The sequence below is a fragment of the Aotus nancymaae genome, unplaced genomic scaffold (assembly GCF_030222135.1).
Source record: "Aotus nancymaae isolate 86718 unplaced genomic scaffold, 86718_ANA_hifiasm-v0.15.2.pri h1tg000067l, whole genome shotgun sequence".
Classification (NCBI taxonomy): Eukaryota; Metazoa; Chordata; class Mammalia; order Primates; family Aotidae; genus Aotus; species Aotus nancymaae.
The window spans coordinates 8,539,521-8,555,327 of NW_026988482.1; the positions used below are offsets into that span (position 1 = coordinate 8,539,521).

The window sequence follows — 15,807 nt, forward strand, 5'->3', positions numbered from 1 at the left end:
AACAGATTACTTACTACATAAATTAGTTATGTATTATGCTTAGTGTTTATTGTCTGTTTATCCCAGTGCAATGTAAGCCTCACTTTAGAGACTTCTCTCTGTTCTAATTACTGCTGTACCCTAAGCTCTAATAAACTGTAGGCACTAGAGGAATATTTGTTGAATAAATGAATGCCTCTCCTTCCCTGCCTTTTTCCTCTATAAACATATCAAAGTAAATTCAGGCACTGCTCTTCACCAAGGTGTTTTCAAGAGCAACCTGTAATACACACAAGCACAGAGATGTGCACCCCATGTGCACCCACACCTGGGACATTCCTGCCTCACACTCACCCACATTCTCTGCCTCAGCACAGGGAGTTTTCTTTTGTTTTCCATCACCCTGAAGCCTGTGCTGTTTGCACTTTCTGCATAAAATGAGCTTTCATTACACTTTCCTGAAGGAAGCTCATTTTCATTTCCTAATTATTTTGAATCAGCTGGAATTGGTGTTTGGGACCTGGTGTCTCCGGAGTGGGAGAATTCCGCTGGAGACTACAATTGAAATTCATGAGAAATGTTTACCCATTTCTCATTTCCTTCTGGGGCCAAGGCCCCCGGTCCACTCCCAGAGGATGAGTGGAGTTACTGCAGTAGAAGTGAGTTCAGCCAGAAGGAAGGTCGAGGGCATGTTCTAAGTAAACACAGAGCATTGCACAGAAATGAGGAGCTTAGGGGTCAGAAGAGTCCTCCTTGGGAGCGACTTACCTCTCAATTACACAGCAGGATACAGACTGACCCAGTGTGGCCTGAGGGGAGGGGCATTGGACTGGGAGTCACAGACCATCAGAACTGGAAGGGTTTGGAGAGGCCAGCTGGTTCAGTTCCCTCATCGGGTAGATGGGGAAACTGAGGACTCGAATGAAGAGGTGACTTGCCCAAGCTCTCAGCAGGAGCCAGCAGCTGTTTTCTAGGCCAGAGCTCTTTCCACTGCCAGGAGACATGTGCCTTTTCCTGTTCTGCCCAGGACTGTGCTTTCTACTGGAGAAAACACAGACATAGGTCCTGAACTCATGGGGCTGACGATCTAGCGGGGAATGAGCTTGAGCTCATCATTAGAAATTATGCACTACAAGCACTTGCCGATTCACCGTAGTTCAGACTCATTTTCTATTATTTTTTAAAAACTTTTTTTTCTCTCAAAGGATAAAAGAGAAAGTTATTTTACATAATCTAGACAATATAGGGACTCTCAAACCTTCTGTTTTACTAAATTTTATGAAATTATCTTGACAAGCAGAGTGTTGCTTTAGGAATAATTCGTGTCCAGGAAACATAACAGGGCCCCTTCCACGATAAAGCCTATTCTGAGAAAGGCTCCATGGAGAGACAGACCCATGGGGAGTAAGAAGACCGGGGATTCAGACCTGACTTTCCGGCAGAGACTTGAACAAATTTACTTCTACCTGTTTCCTTGTTTTTTTTTGTAAATGAGGTGCAATAATCCCTGATCTTCTTATTCCATGAGAATCAAATGAGTTAATAGATTAGTGTTGTTTGTGTTTCTATAAGGTAAATACAAAGGAGGAATAAATAACCTCCTGCTTTCGAATAGTGCTTTGGAAGCACTTTTTCATAAATTGCCAGAAAAAGCTGAGTAACACTAGCAAGGTCATATATAGCCAGTCAGTGGTAGGGTCGGAGTTGACAAGAAAACTGACATTCACTGAGCATCTGGTGATCCCAGGCAGACCCTTTATTACTCATACCATTGCCTTCATTCCCATTATTATAGTATTTATGAGCTAATTAGAGATGTGTTGGACACATGTCATTAAAGCATTTTCTTCATCTGGCATTCACTGTAAGCCCGTCAAATAAGCATCATTCTTATCTCCATTTTACAAATGGAGAAGAAAATCTTAGTGAGGTTAAGCAACTGCTCCAGTAGGAAGTGGAGGCAAGACTTGACCCTGGGTCTGAATGACTCCAAAGTCTGAGCTCAAAACCACTGAGCACAACTGTGATTCCACTTAGACCACCTGTCATTCAACTCCCCCCACAACCTGTGAGGAAGACAGTGTATTCATTAGGAACTCTTCCTTTCAACAGATGATGAAACCAGTGCTGAGGGAGATCAAGGAGCTTCGTTTGCCAAGGCTCCTCACTCAGATGGTGGCAGAGACAGAATTTAATTCTCAATGTGTTAACCCTCTCTCCACCACCATCTCCGTGCTCTTTCCACACCCATTCTTATAACTCTGTCTCAAAATTTAGACCAGCATTTTCAGCTGTATTCAAAAGTCAATGCACTTCAGTGCACGCCGTATCTCTCTAAATCTACACATCTTCATGTTCTGAATCTCCATTTCTGTGTAAACATATTAGCTGTCATAATATGTTGTCATAACTGCGGCTTAAAGCCTCTGATTCCTCCTTTTCCTCTCCCACACGCAGCCAGTTCCTGTGGAGTTTACCTCTGCACATCCTACCTGCTCTTCCATAGCTGTCCAAGAGGCCCGTGGGCTTCCTTGAAATGTACTACACTCAACACAGTCATATCCAGTCTATTTAGCACAGCCACCTCAGTGGCCTCATTCAGCAGCTCCAGTTTCTTTTGACTTGCTATCCCTTGATATCCCTCCCATAACTCCAGATTGACCTTCCTTAAGCATACCTCTGACTGTGTCACATCCCCCAACTCCACTGCCCCACCCCTCTGCCTCATTACAGCTTCTAATTGGAGGTCCTAGACTCAAATGCTAAAAGACGTCAGGCAGAAAACAAATGAGTGAAACAAGCTGCTTCGAATTCTTTAGACAGAAATACGCTTTGCTTGTTAAATACAGAGGGATATTCTTCACTCTGCAAAGAATTTTTTCCTGATATATGTGTCTTTCTTGGGAACTTTCAACTTTCCTACTTTTGGTAGGGACACTGGGAAAAAATGGTTCACTTTCTTTAATGTAAGAGAAGCAATGGTGCCATTAAGAGGCCGGAAAGCATTAGCATGGGGAAGCTACAGGGAATGGTGGGGACTCCACCCACACGGCCACCTCTTCCTGGTGCTGACTGATTCTTGGAAGGCAGGAAGCTGCCAGAATTGCCAGATTTTCTAATATTCTTAGAGAATTTGGAAATGTGGATTGCTGTGTGAGATCAGAAATTTTATGTTGTCATAATTCTCCTTCTCTTTTTCCCCCTCAAAACATAGTATAAGCTAATAATATTAGACTGGCCGACAAGATCCATCTGTGAAATTAATTCAAACTTTGACCACTTGTTTGTGACTTTGGTGCACAGGCTTAAACCCAAATTCACTGACCATTTCTCAGTTCACCCTCAGATAATCTTTCTGGGCTTTACATCTCCCCAAAACATGCCAACACTGATTATTCTCAGTTTTACATCATTCCCCACCTCCTCATCCTCCCTGCTTTGATGGTAGCTCTGCTAAGAAATCCTACTTAGGGAACTGCACTGCCAAATTCTTATTTACTCCTTAAGACTAATCTCAAACATCAACTATTTCCAAAGCCTTCCCTGGCCATCTAAAAATGACCACTCCCAACTTATATACTGACTGATACCCCTTGTGTTACTTTGTCTGGCTTTATTAACTACACACACGTTTCATCATATTCTATGGAAGTGTGAATTCCTTGAGGACTTTACATTTTGTTTTACTGTGAAGAATTCCTTTTCCTGATCTTTGCAGACTCAGTCTTTGGCATAGTGTCCAGCTTATGGTAGATTTTCACTAGGATTATTATGCTTCATTCCACAGACACTGGGGAGCCGTTGAAAGATTTTTAGAGTAGCAAAATCAAAGCTATGTTCGAAGAAGACCCTCTGGATACTCATAGAAGGTAGGCTAGATGGGGAGAGGCTGACATTTGGTAGACATATAGAAAGTTATTGCAATAGACTCATTGAGAGGAATAAGAATTGGAACTAAGGAACCTACAGTGGAAAGGATGGAAGAAATGTTGACTACATCAAGGATATAGGGTTAAAAGAACAGTGGCATTGTATTATATAAACACGTTAACAGATGCCATTGAAATATTACATATGGTGACAAAAAGAGAAAAAAAGAGAGTACAACCCAAACGCAGGTGATCCTTGCTTCCTTTTACAGTGAATAGATGCCATGAAATGAACTTGAAAATGGAATGTGTAATCTGCTTCTCTCTTGGTAGTTCTGGTTTCTAACTATCTAAACTCGGCCCATAACCATAGCTTTGTGGTTTCTTTGTAAGTATAAATTGACCACTTCATCTGGTGCTCAGCCAAAGGAACTTAAATTTCTTGCATTTCTGGAAAAAAAATGCTCTTTTGGACATCTAAAAGATAATGCTTTACAATATTTAAGGGATTTTAAAGGGTAAGTTTGACTATAGACCAATATTTGTCTTATATTACAACATAAAAACCTAGTCATTCACAAGATGGGGCTTCACTGTTTTTTAATCTGTTAAATAAACAGAAGAAAAGACTAAGAATCCTAAGATGTAAATTCTGATACAAGCATGATGTTGACCAATGAATGGCCCTTCTCTGGGTCATTGGAACATAAGGATCATGGAGTTGGATCATGATTTATTGATTATTTATTTATTTAGATGGAGTTTTGCTCTTGTTGCCCAGGCTAGAGTGCAGTGGCACAATCTTGGCTCACCGCAACCTTGGCCTCCCAGGTTCAAGCTATTCTCCTGCCTCAGCCTCCCTAGGACTGAGATTACAGGTGTGTGTCACTATGCCCAGCAAATTTTTGTAGTTTTAGTAGAGATGGGGTTTTGTCATGTTGGCTAGGCTCGTCTCAAACCTCTGATCTCAGGTGATCCACCCACCTCAGCCTCCCAAAGTGCTAGGATTACAGGCGTGAGCCACCATGCCCAGCCTGGATCATAATTTCTAAGGTCTTAGATGCACAGAATATCAAGGCAAAGTGGACTTTAGAGACCATCTGGTTTAATCCTTTGTATTTGATAGAGGAGGAAACGGAGTCCCTTCTAGGTGCAGTCATTTGCCCAAGGTTAGTGAGTATAGAATGACACCCAGAACCCAGGCTGGCTGACTCCCTGACCAGTATCTGTGCTTTGCCTCTTGCCTGCAGCATTAACCAGCCCTGATTTGTATGCCTCATCCATGCACTACAGGAATCTCAACATCGCAGCCACATTCCAAGGAAGCAGATGCTGTTGTGCAGATGCGCCTGAGTCTTGAAGACCAAGAACTGTGGGAAATCAGGCAGGAGAGGGATTTTGATAAATGTGAATATCCAGACCACAGACTTGGGGGTCCTGCTTTCTTCAGGCTACTGATGTGCAGTATCAGCAGTTCCATCATCATTGCCCTGATGGGCCTGGGTGGGAAGGGCAGTTTGTGGGGTTGGGCTGAGCTGGAAAATATTCCTGTGAGTTAGAAGGATTCTTAAACCCACTCCTATATAGGCCTGGGAGGGGAATTTAGTCCCAGAGCAAAAATGCCTCAAAACAGGGAGTTTTATCCTGCCAAAGGCAAGTCAGTGATATTTGAAGTTGTTTGGTAAAGGACAGTGTTGGCATTATATGTTTACAAGTTCTGTTCGGATGACATGCCACCAAGGCATCCCCAGCAGGCGTCAGGCTCTTACTGGAGCGCTTGCAGCTATGCGACATTGAGAAGCAGCTGCTGTAAACATACCATTTCTGTTTTCTGGTGTTAATTCTGACTATGATAATGAGGGTTTGGTGGGGTTATCTTGGAAGGTCTGGCCAGGCGGATTGGGATTATAATTCCAGAATTGAAAGGACCCTGGGGATCATCTCATTCCACCCTCTCATTGAACAGAGGAAAAAATATAATTTTGGAGAGGAATATGGACTTACTTGGGGGCCACATGGCATATTTGTGCTTTTATTTAGATATAAAGGGAAGAGCCTTTCTTCCATTTATAGCCAGAAAAAGCATATATTCTAGGGGCTAGCGTTGGGTAGGCAATTAGACAAAGCCAATGGGTTTCAGCTAAGTGTAGAATACTTCTGGGTTTGAGATTTCAGAGGCAGACTGCTCATCCTCTCTCTGAACTCTGATCTCCTCTTCTGTCCAATAGGAATGTGGCCAGAGCAGTGAGATTCAAGCCACAGTCCCTCAAGGGGCTTCAAGGTAACCAAGGAGGATGATGAGCAAGCAGAGCCACCTTCAGCTAGAGCAGCTCACTTCTGTCTCTTCTCTATATTGGGCCTCACTGAAGATTTTCTGGGAAAAAATGTTTAATGGGAAGAACATATTTGAAAACCACAACTTAAGATGAGATGTGTCCCCAGAGGGCCCCTGCAGCCTGACATTCTGTGAGTTCTCAACTCTAGGAGGGCAACTGTGTAGGCAGGGGCACAGGGTGGTGTCCACTTGAGCACCAGCAGTCAGCCAAGCAGCATGCAGTGTTCTGCAGGGGGAGGCCTGCTGGTGCTCCCTGGATGTTGGAACCTGTGCAGGAGGCTAATGCTGACATTAGGGTGGCATTCTGGAAGAGAGTCAGCTGTGCAAGCACAAGTGGAGAAATCTCACTTCCCGCTCCCACCACATTAATCTCTGCTTTCAAAGGAACTGGAAAAATGTCCCACCTCACAGATGCAAGGACTGCTGGGCACTTCAGGTAGGCAGCTCAGTCCCTAAGTTGCCTCAAGTAGACTACTTCTCTGTTATGCCCAGAGGTCGTCTAATTTTGGAGCAGAGAGGGTGCTGTAAAATAATATTCTTCTCCACTCCATGTCATTTGGGCAATTAGTGACAGATCTGGGACTAGAAAAGGCATTTCCTGAATTCCATGTAAAAGGCCAGGGCCATGCTGCCCCTTCCAGAGGGCCCATGTCCATCTAGTTGTGGTTTCGTAAAGGAGCCTCACCATTCTAGATAGAAACCATCCACCAATTTCCAGAATATTCTCTAGCCAAGAAAGCCAAGCTTTGGATAGAAATATATTCCGATGTCTTTAATTCAGTGTTAGGTCTTCAGATTTTATTATTGCACTTGAAAAGCATCATCACTTTTTTCCCATTAATAAAATTCTGCTTTATGTCAGCTGCTTCATCTGCCTTGCTGGGAGACTCCACTTATTTGGAGCAAAGAAATGAGTTAAATCCTCTCTTGTGTGTTTATCATCTTGATAAAGGAGTCTAACTTAAGAGAAAGAATTGCTCAATGAATATGAAGTTAAGAGTCAAATCTTGGGGAGAAGAGGGGGCAAATTATGAGAAGAAGTCATCGCTACATCACTACCGAGAAAAAAAGTTCTATAATTTCTGTGATCTTGAGCCTCAGTATCAATAAAAGCTATTTGCACTGACAAAATTTCTAGATGGTTGACGTGTTTGAGTGGAGGAAAATATGGTTAGAAAGTTTATATCTAGCCTTATCTAAATCCAGAGAATTCATTGTCATATTAAACCAATGTTTGGTAACTTTTCTTCTGGTTAAGACCACTCTTCAACCAAAATATTAAAGAATGCCACCATTTTATGACCGACATTAGTTGGGGGAATGGGCTGAGAGATTTCACTTAATCTAAACACCCATCCGCTAATCTGACTTATCCTGGAGTTTAACTCTGGATAATACTCTTATCCTGGAAGGCATAACTGACCTTTTTGTCAGAAAGTTCAGTTTAGGATGATACATATTCATGTCCTCAGTGAATACCCCCGGCTGATCCTTGCAACCCTGAGACACTGGTTCTATTTTTAATGAATTTATAGAAATTGCATCTAGAGTACCAATCCACATTATCTCTTAGAGTAACCTTTTAATCTTTTCTCAATCTTTATCAGTTAGTCTTTTATTACCATCACTGTTCTATCTGTGCAATGACTATTTTCAAGGCTCATCTTTCTGTTTAAGGGACCAGATCTTTTGTGTCCTAGTATTTCCACTGTCCCTAGCACAGGGCATTCTAAGAGGGCATCATCCCGTACAGCAGTGGTTCTGGGTCACAGAACAACATCTTGACACGTTTATGATACCATAACTGGTGGGGCTGGGGAGAGTTGCTACTGGCACCTAGTTAGGGTAGAAGCTAGGGATACTGCTAAAAATCCCACAATGCTCAAGATAGCTTTTCTCAGCAAATTATCTAGCTCAAAATATCAGTAGTGCTGAGTTTAAAAAACAGTGCCATGGAACACCAATTTTTGAAAATTCTTAGATGCAGAGACCTACTGTAGATGGGACATTGCAGACAGACTCAACGTATGCAATGACAACACCCTACATATAAAATGAGTGGAAGCACAGTGCCTTCGTATGCCCCTGCTGTGTCCTAGGCTTGGTGGAGAATAGCTTGGGAGTTTTTGGTGTAGACAAAAGAGCATGTGATTCAAAAAGACAAGGCATGAGTTTGAGACCTTAATTCATCACTTATCAGATGTACAACCTTGGGTGAGTTGCTTAACCTTCCCGGCTTTATTTTTTTTTACCTGTGAAATGGGATCATAGCTCCTGTCTTAAAATTGTTTTAAAGCTTGAATGAGATTATAATTGTAAAAGTATCTTGTAAACTCACTTCTCTGCTATTTACCAAATATTCTGACTAATACAAGGTTAATTCATGTTGAATTACTGGCTATGGAATAATGAGTGTATATAAATTGCTAAAACACTAAAAATACTAAAATGCTAAAAATATCTAAATACTCTAGAGTTGTTTGATGAGAACATCTTCCAGGAAGCTGGAGAGCTTAGAAGGTAGGTTCTTTGGTCTCCACATCTTTTTTAACTAGATGTAACTGCAGTAAACTTGATCCCTTAGAAATATTCTGACCTTTTTCAGCCTCACTTCAAAAGGAGAACAGCTTCCTACCCATGGAATATTTTGGGGGGATTTAGACAACCTACCTCTAAATTCCAGGGTATGTTGTTTTGATGTGATCCTGCTCTTCCCTCATATTTACTTTTTGCATCTACTTCTGATAGTGACCCTCCCTCCCTACCCACGCCTTTTGCTAATAAAATGCAAACTCCTTAGCTTGACATTCAAGGCCCTTAAGAATCTCACCTCCACCCACCCTTCCAGCTTCACCTCCTTCTCTTTACTACTGCTTACCCTGCACTTCCCAAATACTTGATCATTATTTGGGACATTGGACAACGCTTTCTAATGCCTCGACTTGGGACATAATTACGGTTCTGTTTCTATGATTACTGCCTACTCTGAGGTCTCTGCCCTTTTCTGCTTGTTGAATTAAAGGTGACCTTGAAACAGAGGTTGGTAGAAACACTAAAGGCTTTGAGAACAGGAAGAAAGAAGGGATGTGGTGTTGGGCTGAGTCATACTCCATCAGTTTCAGTTTCCTTCATGGACCTTTCTAGTTCTACCCATCAGCTTGCACTTAGCTTTCCACCTTGACCTGAATCCATGCCATTGTGATGTTGTGTGTCTCCCTCACTACATGCCACCCTGGAAGGGTCTAATTCATACAGCCTTGTCTAACTCCCAGCAGAGAGCCTGGCCCAGTTAGGGGACATCGGGATTCTCACCTTTACATAGTCATATTCACAAAGGTAGGAGGATTCCAAGTTGAAGTGCATGAAGTAAAGCTTGATCCGAAACCCATCTGGGACAGTGATATTCCAAGTCACCTCTGAATCACTGGGATAGGAGTCTGGATAACCAGGCGACTGGATCTGGCCAAACATATTGTTTAGCTCCACGGTATGGGCTGAAGCCTTTGACAGGGAGAAGCACAGAGCATGATAGAGAAGCAGCCACCTGAAAGACATGAATGTAGGTCTACTTACATTTATAAACACAGCCCCCACCATTCATCTCAGTCACAGCTAGGAGAACAAGATCTCAGCATGTCTCTGTCTCCGGCCTGCCGTAATTACTTTTCCCCTTCTGACCTTGCCTCTCCAGTCTGTATTGTGAAAATACGGTAACTATATGATTTCTAAGATTTCTTCTGTTTTTGTTCATTCAAAGTTCTGATAATAGTATTAAAGTTAAACTCCCAGAAAGTATTGTGTTTGGGAGTCTGACACATATTTTACTGTTGAAAATGTAACTTTCGTAATTAGGTAAAAGCTGATATCTCTTCGGTTCAGCTTCATTTAAGAATCATAAACTCTTGATTCTCTTCTCTAAAAAGTAAATGATAATAACATGGCAATGCTGGGATGAGGGTTAAACGCATTGATGGAATCTGTAGTACCTTAAGCTGATTTAACATGTTGAAAATGGTATTTTACCACAAACTCAGTCAAGGTATGCAGAATATTTAATAAAAAAAGAATGAGCAAAGCAAGTTTTCTTCCTCTCGGTAAAAGGATCAAAAACCTACAACTTATTCCTGTAGGAATCAGAGATAATGGACTGATGAGGAGTTGCAAAAGAGACATGGAAAATTCAATAAAACCTACAGAGCACATCACCGTGGCTGATGCAATAATGAGGCAGAATGACCGAGGCTGGTCAAAGCCCTCCTGGTCAGTCAGTATTCACCACACCAGGCATCTGTCTAACAGACCGCTTCCCCTGTGAGGTCCGGTGACCTTGAACTCAATCATCCCAAAGTCATCACTCCTCTCCTAATCATTTCCTGCTCTCATTTCTGATTTCTGTTAATGGTATTACCATCAACCCGTTCCTGGGCCCGAACTTTAACCATTCATCTTTTCATTTACCCCAGCGTCAATAGTCACCAGTTCCTACTTATTCTGCTTCCTATGTTTTGGAACTCCATTTCTCCTCCTCTGCAGTTAATTACATAGCTTAAATTTTCTCATATGGCTTATTGCTAGAGCATCCTAACTGATATCCCCAACCCATCCACCAGCAGTCTTCCGCCAAAGCTGATTTTCTAAAACACAGATGTGACCATGCTGTTTTACTGTGCCTGCTGGGTAAAGCTTCTGCTCTGAGGATGGCTGATGAGACCCTTTTGATCTGATTGATCTGATTGATCTGCCCTTCCCACCTCATCTCAGTAGCCAGCCCTGTGAGCCCTGTTATTCTGGGAGCATGCCATGCCCTTCCTTCCATTCCATGCCTTAGTCCCATTGCACGTGCTCTGCTCACTCCTCACTTACATATCCTCCACTGTCTTACTTATCTTCCACCATCCAGCTCAGAGCTTCCCAGCTGTGGAGTACCCTTTCACTCCTCCACATGCCACAGCTCCCTACACATCCCTCTGTTATGGTGGGCATCACATTGCACTGCTTTAGACACAACCTTTGGAGTGAAACGTACTTGGATTGAAGTCTCAATTCTTCCACTTACTGACTGTGAAAACTTGGGCAACAAGTCTCCCTGAGCCCTAGTTTCCTCAGATGTAAAATGGAGACTATAATATCTAATTTATAAGGCTCCTATGAGCATTAAAGATGATGTATATAAAGGTCCTAGTATAGAGTCTGACATATAATAGATTATAAATGAATGAATCAATGAAAGTGGGGCCTGAGTCTTAGATAGCTTAAAAAGTCAATGCTGGGAAACCATACCAGCATCTTCAGATTAACAATTATATCTTTGCTAATCAGGAAGTTGTCTCCCTCCAGTACCCAGCATGCCCATGTATTCAGATGCGTATATCTGTATAACGCATACATATGAATGTTTGGGTATGTAAACAGAGCAAGATAACTACATACATAGATTATGTAGCTATGTCACAGTAATATTTACATAAATGGTAAATAGGCAAGTACAAAAGGGTCTGAAAATATACACCAAGGTATTAACAGCACTTATTTCCAAAATGGGAATGTAAATATTTTTTTATTTGTGCATATGAAATGTTTACATTTGTCAAGAAGGACCATGTACTATTTTTTCAATAAAAAGAAAATACATGTATTTATTTATTTTTCAAGGTCTCTACAATAGCCATATGTGAGATTCTATTAAGAAAAGAAAATGTCTTAATCCCATAGCCAATGTCAATATTTTCTTAAACCAATCTGTGGAAGGAGGGCCCCCAAAGCAGAAGGAAGGGAAGGCATATGTCCAAGTTAACCCGTGAATTAGTTGGAAAGCTAAGTCAAAAAAACCAGTTGGCAGGGCCTAGGCATTCCATGTTTTGGTGAGGAAATGAATCAGTGTTAACAGGGCTGGGAGTTCAGGTTCAGCCCTGCTGAGGAGGGAAGGGCAGTGGCCCTGGGTCAGAAGAGCTAGATTCAGCTCCAGCTTTGACTTTATTTATTCTTTCCATTTTAGGAAGTCATGGGAGGTCTTGTTTCCTCATCCGTTAAGTTGTAATGATAACGACTTCCCACGGCGCTGCTATCAGAGTAAAGGAGGATTGGGAAGTATTTTGTTAACTCTCCAGCCCTAGGCAAGCATTGGTTATGATTAATTATTCCATGGCGCTGCTTCCCGAAAAGCAAGAGTTAGGAATGAGCTTTGGCTCCTAAACCAAACTTCCCTATTATAGCGACACCCAAATTATGCAAGGCTGAAAGGTCAATTTCCTCCATGTGTGCTTTTTCCAGATGACATCGAAGAGACACTGAGCCTCCTGAGGCGGGTTCTGTCGAGGACTGGCAGCAGACAGCCCTGACTAGCCCAGAAGTCCGGTGCCATGTGTGGTAGGCAACTGGTCAGCGTGGGAGGAAGGCCCAGGAAGCTTTCCCTTCTACTTTTGTTTGCATCTCAAAACGATTTCAAACATATGAAACAAATATCTCCCTTCACGTAATGGACTTGAGCATATGCTTCCTTCTCGTGTAAATTGAAGAATATAAGTGGCAGCTTTCATTCCTCGTCACACTCTGAATGTTTTTGGCTTCTTATATACCAGGCACCGGCTGTATAGTTCCCAACACCTGCTATCTATCCTCTGACTAATAAAAAAGTTTAGCTACATTGCTGAAATGTCAGAAGTAATATATAGAGCTGAGATTTTCTAGGGCCCATTGCAGGAACAGGCTAGCAGGACTGCGTAAACATGCCCGCATATATCTGTGACTGTGGCATGAATGGCACTTGCTAACTTCTCCATACACTCCCTGTACACGCCCCTCATTTCAACCCACACAACACCAAGACTCCGTTTTTGAACTGAAGAGTTGGAAGGGACTGCACAGATCCCTTACACAGCGCCCTAATTTGACAGATGATGAAAAGGATACCCCAAGAGATGTCACATCATGCTCAATACCATATGGTGAATTAACTTCAACAGAAGAAGGGAATAACAAGAGCTCACAGAAGAAGCTGGGTCCATGCCCATATCATGCCCAGGCATCTGGCCAAAGCAATTAATCCTGTGAAAAATAATGTAAAAACCCATGGCTTTATGTGGAAAATTTAAAAATACTAATGCCAAAGTCCTTCCCCAGAAGATTCTGGTTTAATTGGTCTGGGGGTGAGGCCTGAGCACTGGCATTTTTTAAGGCACCACAGATCATTCTAATGCACAGTCAAAATTAAGAGCCGTCAGTGTAAAATAAGACACTTGGCAGAAAGTCTAGTGGAATATAGTAGAAAAAAAACCTGAACTTGGATTCCCAGAGACCCAAATCTGAATCTGACTTTTCCAAGATCATCAGTGTGGTTTGGGCAAGTTGCTTAACTGCTTTTATACCCACCACTTATCCCTAAATCCTTCCTTCATCCAGAATCTGAAAACCAGATGGGACAGGACTCATGAACGTGCTCTACAAACACTGAAATACTGTGAACATGTGAGGCAAGACCTACTGGAGACTTTTCTAGTGGAACACGTTTCTAGTAGTTGCTTGGCTATTCAAAAATTGAATTCAATTCAACAAATACGTATTGAATGGCTAGTAGAAAATAGACATTATGTTAGGTGCTGGTCATACAAAGATGAAGACATAGATCATTTACCTTAAAGAGCACTCAGATTTGTAAAAGGAGGTACACATTTAAATAAGGAGATGTTACAAAGACAGTAAGAGATGCAGCTTCAAGAGACAGAGACAGAACGAAGGACAAAGGAGGAGATGCTCACTCTGGAAGATGGTGGTCGGGAGAGAGAAAGAGATATTTGTGACAGCTTGAACAATCAGGTCTTCCAGGTGGAAAATAAAGGGGAAGGTTGCTCCAGGTTTGGGATGAGCATGTGCAGAGATACAGAACTGTAGTTGGATGTGGTTGCAGCACTGAATAGTAAGATGGGATTCTGACCAGATTGTTGACACATAAACGAGATTATCATTCCACGTAGATGGACATAAATCCCATTTATTTTGGAGAAAGCAAAATGAAGTTTAATGGTGGGTTTAAAATTACAATGGATTTAAAAAGAACAGAATTATTGCACTAACTTTTTAAGGACTGGGTTACCTCTCTGAACCACAGGTAATTGGAGTTCAAAGAGTTAATGTAGTGTGAAGCCTCTCATTGGTCTCAGACTCAGAAAAGTTGCTAGGTTACTTTGCAGAAGAGAAACAAATAAAAACACTTTCCCAACTGAAAAGAAAATTAATAGTAAAAGAGGTGTTTAGGGACTTTACACATCTGTAGAGCGTTTGTGTGTGCATGTATGTGTGTGTGTTTAACAGCATTAGCACTTAAGTAATAAAAATAACTAGGGTGGTTGGGTTTTCAGACTTGCAGGAAAAAACTTGTATGAAATGCCTGGTAAGGAGTGTCATGTACAGTGAGGAATAAGGAAGGTTAAAGAGTTTAAAACCAATCAGAATTTGAAGTTCTTGATTTCAGAACTCTAAAATCTTTTATTATTTTTTTAAGTGTGATATCTCTTTAAGAGCCATTTGGTGTAATTCATAGCCTGATTCATGCCACCAGCTGCCTCTGATTTCAATGAGAAATGCAGAAAATTTATAGGGAACTGTAAAATGGGGACAGATTTTTAGTTTTCTAAATTGAGGTTTAACTGGCAAACTTGTAAAGGTTTAAGAAATCACAGAGCCAAGCTACGGGAAGCTGGTTTCTTTTCTGGTCAGAACGAATAAACACACAAGCACATATCTAACTCACAAAGTGTTGGAACACAGAAAGCAATGCTCTTTCCAGAGGAGGAACCTGAAAGATCAGCCTTGTGGGTGAACAGGAGGAGAGTCACATTCGCCAGCAGGCAGCGCCCTGTGCAGGCGGCGGGAGAAATCCGAGCTTCAGTAGCGTCCGGAGCAGGATTTGCACAAAGTCTCCCGTTTCAAGTTGCGTGTCTCCTGGAGTCCTGGGGAAGGCGCCCAGTCCACCCCCTGCTCCCTTCTCAGAGCCCCAAGAATGGATGAGAAACCCCCTCACTACCACACGCAGGACTCGCAGGTGAGTCTGCCCAGTGACAAGGTCAGATCCTCCCTGCTATTTGACACCGGGTCCCCAACAGGGAAGGGTGCCCTCTCCTCCCCTGGCACCTACCTCATTTTCCTGCCTTGGGTGCTCCCGGCTGCCCGGCCTTGGTCCTCCCAGCCTGACCTGCCTGTGAGCTCGTGCCCGGCGTGGTGTGCGCGATGCCTTATCTTTGTTCTGAGGTCCCTGTGTGTCTCTGGAATTGGCTGGCATTCTCCATTCAGGTCACGCCTTCCCCTGCCTGCAACAGATCCCCTCTCCCCCTCTCCCTCTGGCTTTTCCTTTCTCCTCTCTCTCTGCTTTGACTTGCTCTTGCAAGGAACCTGACAGAACAAAATCTGTCTTCTTCCCGAAAAGATCTGTTCCTTCCGTTCCCTCCTTTATCCTGTGTGGCTGACTTCAGCCCTTGAGAGGAAATAACAGAGGGGCTTAAACAGGTATTTGTATCTGTGTGTGTGTGTGTGTGTGTGTGTGTGTGTGTGTGTACACAGAGAGAGAGAGAGAGAGTGGAAGGGGACAAAGTCTAATTTCTTTTTAGTCTTTTTTGCCAGATGACTATAATT

The 15,807-nt window shown here is 42.4% G+C and overlaps 1 protein-coding gene across 7 annotated transcripts in view; it reads right to left on the reverse strand.

The window, feature by feature from the left end:
- The window catches only part of MASP1 (MBL associated serine protease 1), a 74,010-nt gene extending 58,403 nt beyond the window's left edge, over positions 1 to 15,607 (reverse strand). For 3 of the 7 annotated variants that reach the window (XM_012470864.3, XM_012470861.3, XM_012470866.3), the window contains exons 1-2: positions 15,314 to 15,423; positions 9,496 to 9,727 (exon numbers count right to left, since the gene is read on the reverse strand). In XM_012470864.3, coding sequence (XP_012326287.2) covers positions 9,496 to 9,727; positions 15,314 to 15,318 — 237 coding nt within the window. In that variant the 5' untranslated portion in view covers positions 15,319 to 15,423. Of the gene's footprint in view, positions 1 to 9,495; positions 9,749 to 15,313 lie in introns of all 7 variants that reach the window. The other 4 variants (XM_012470863.3, XM_012470862.3, XM_012470860.3 and 1 more) reach the window with 4 other exon arrangements.
- Between the last annotated feature and the right edge of the window lie 200 nt (positions 15,608 to 15,807).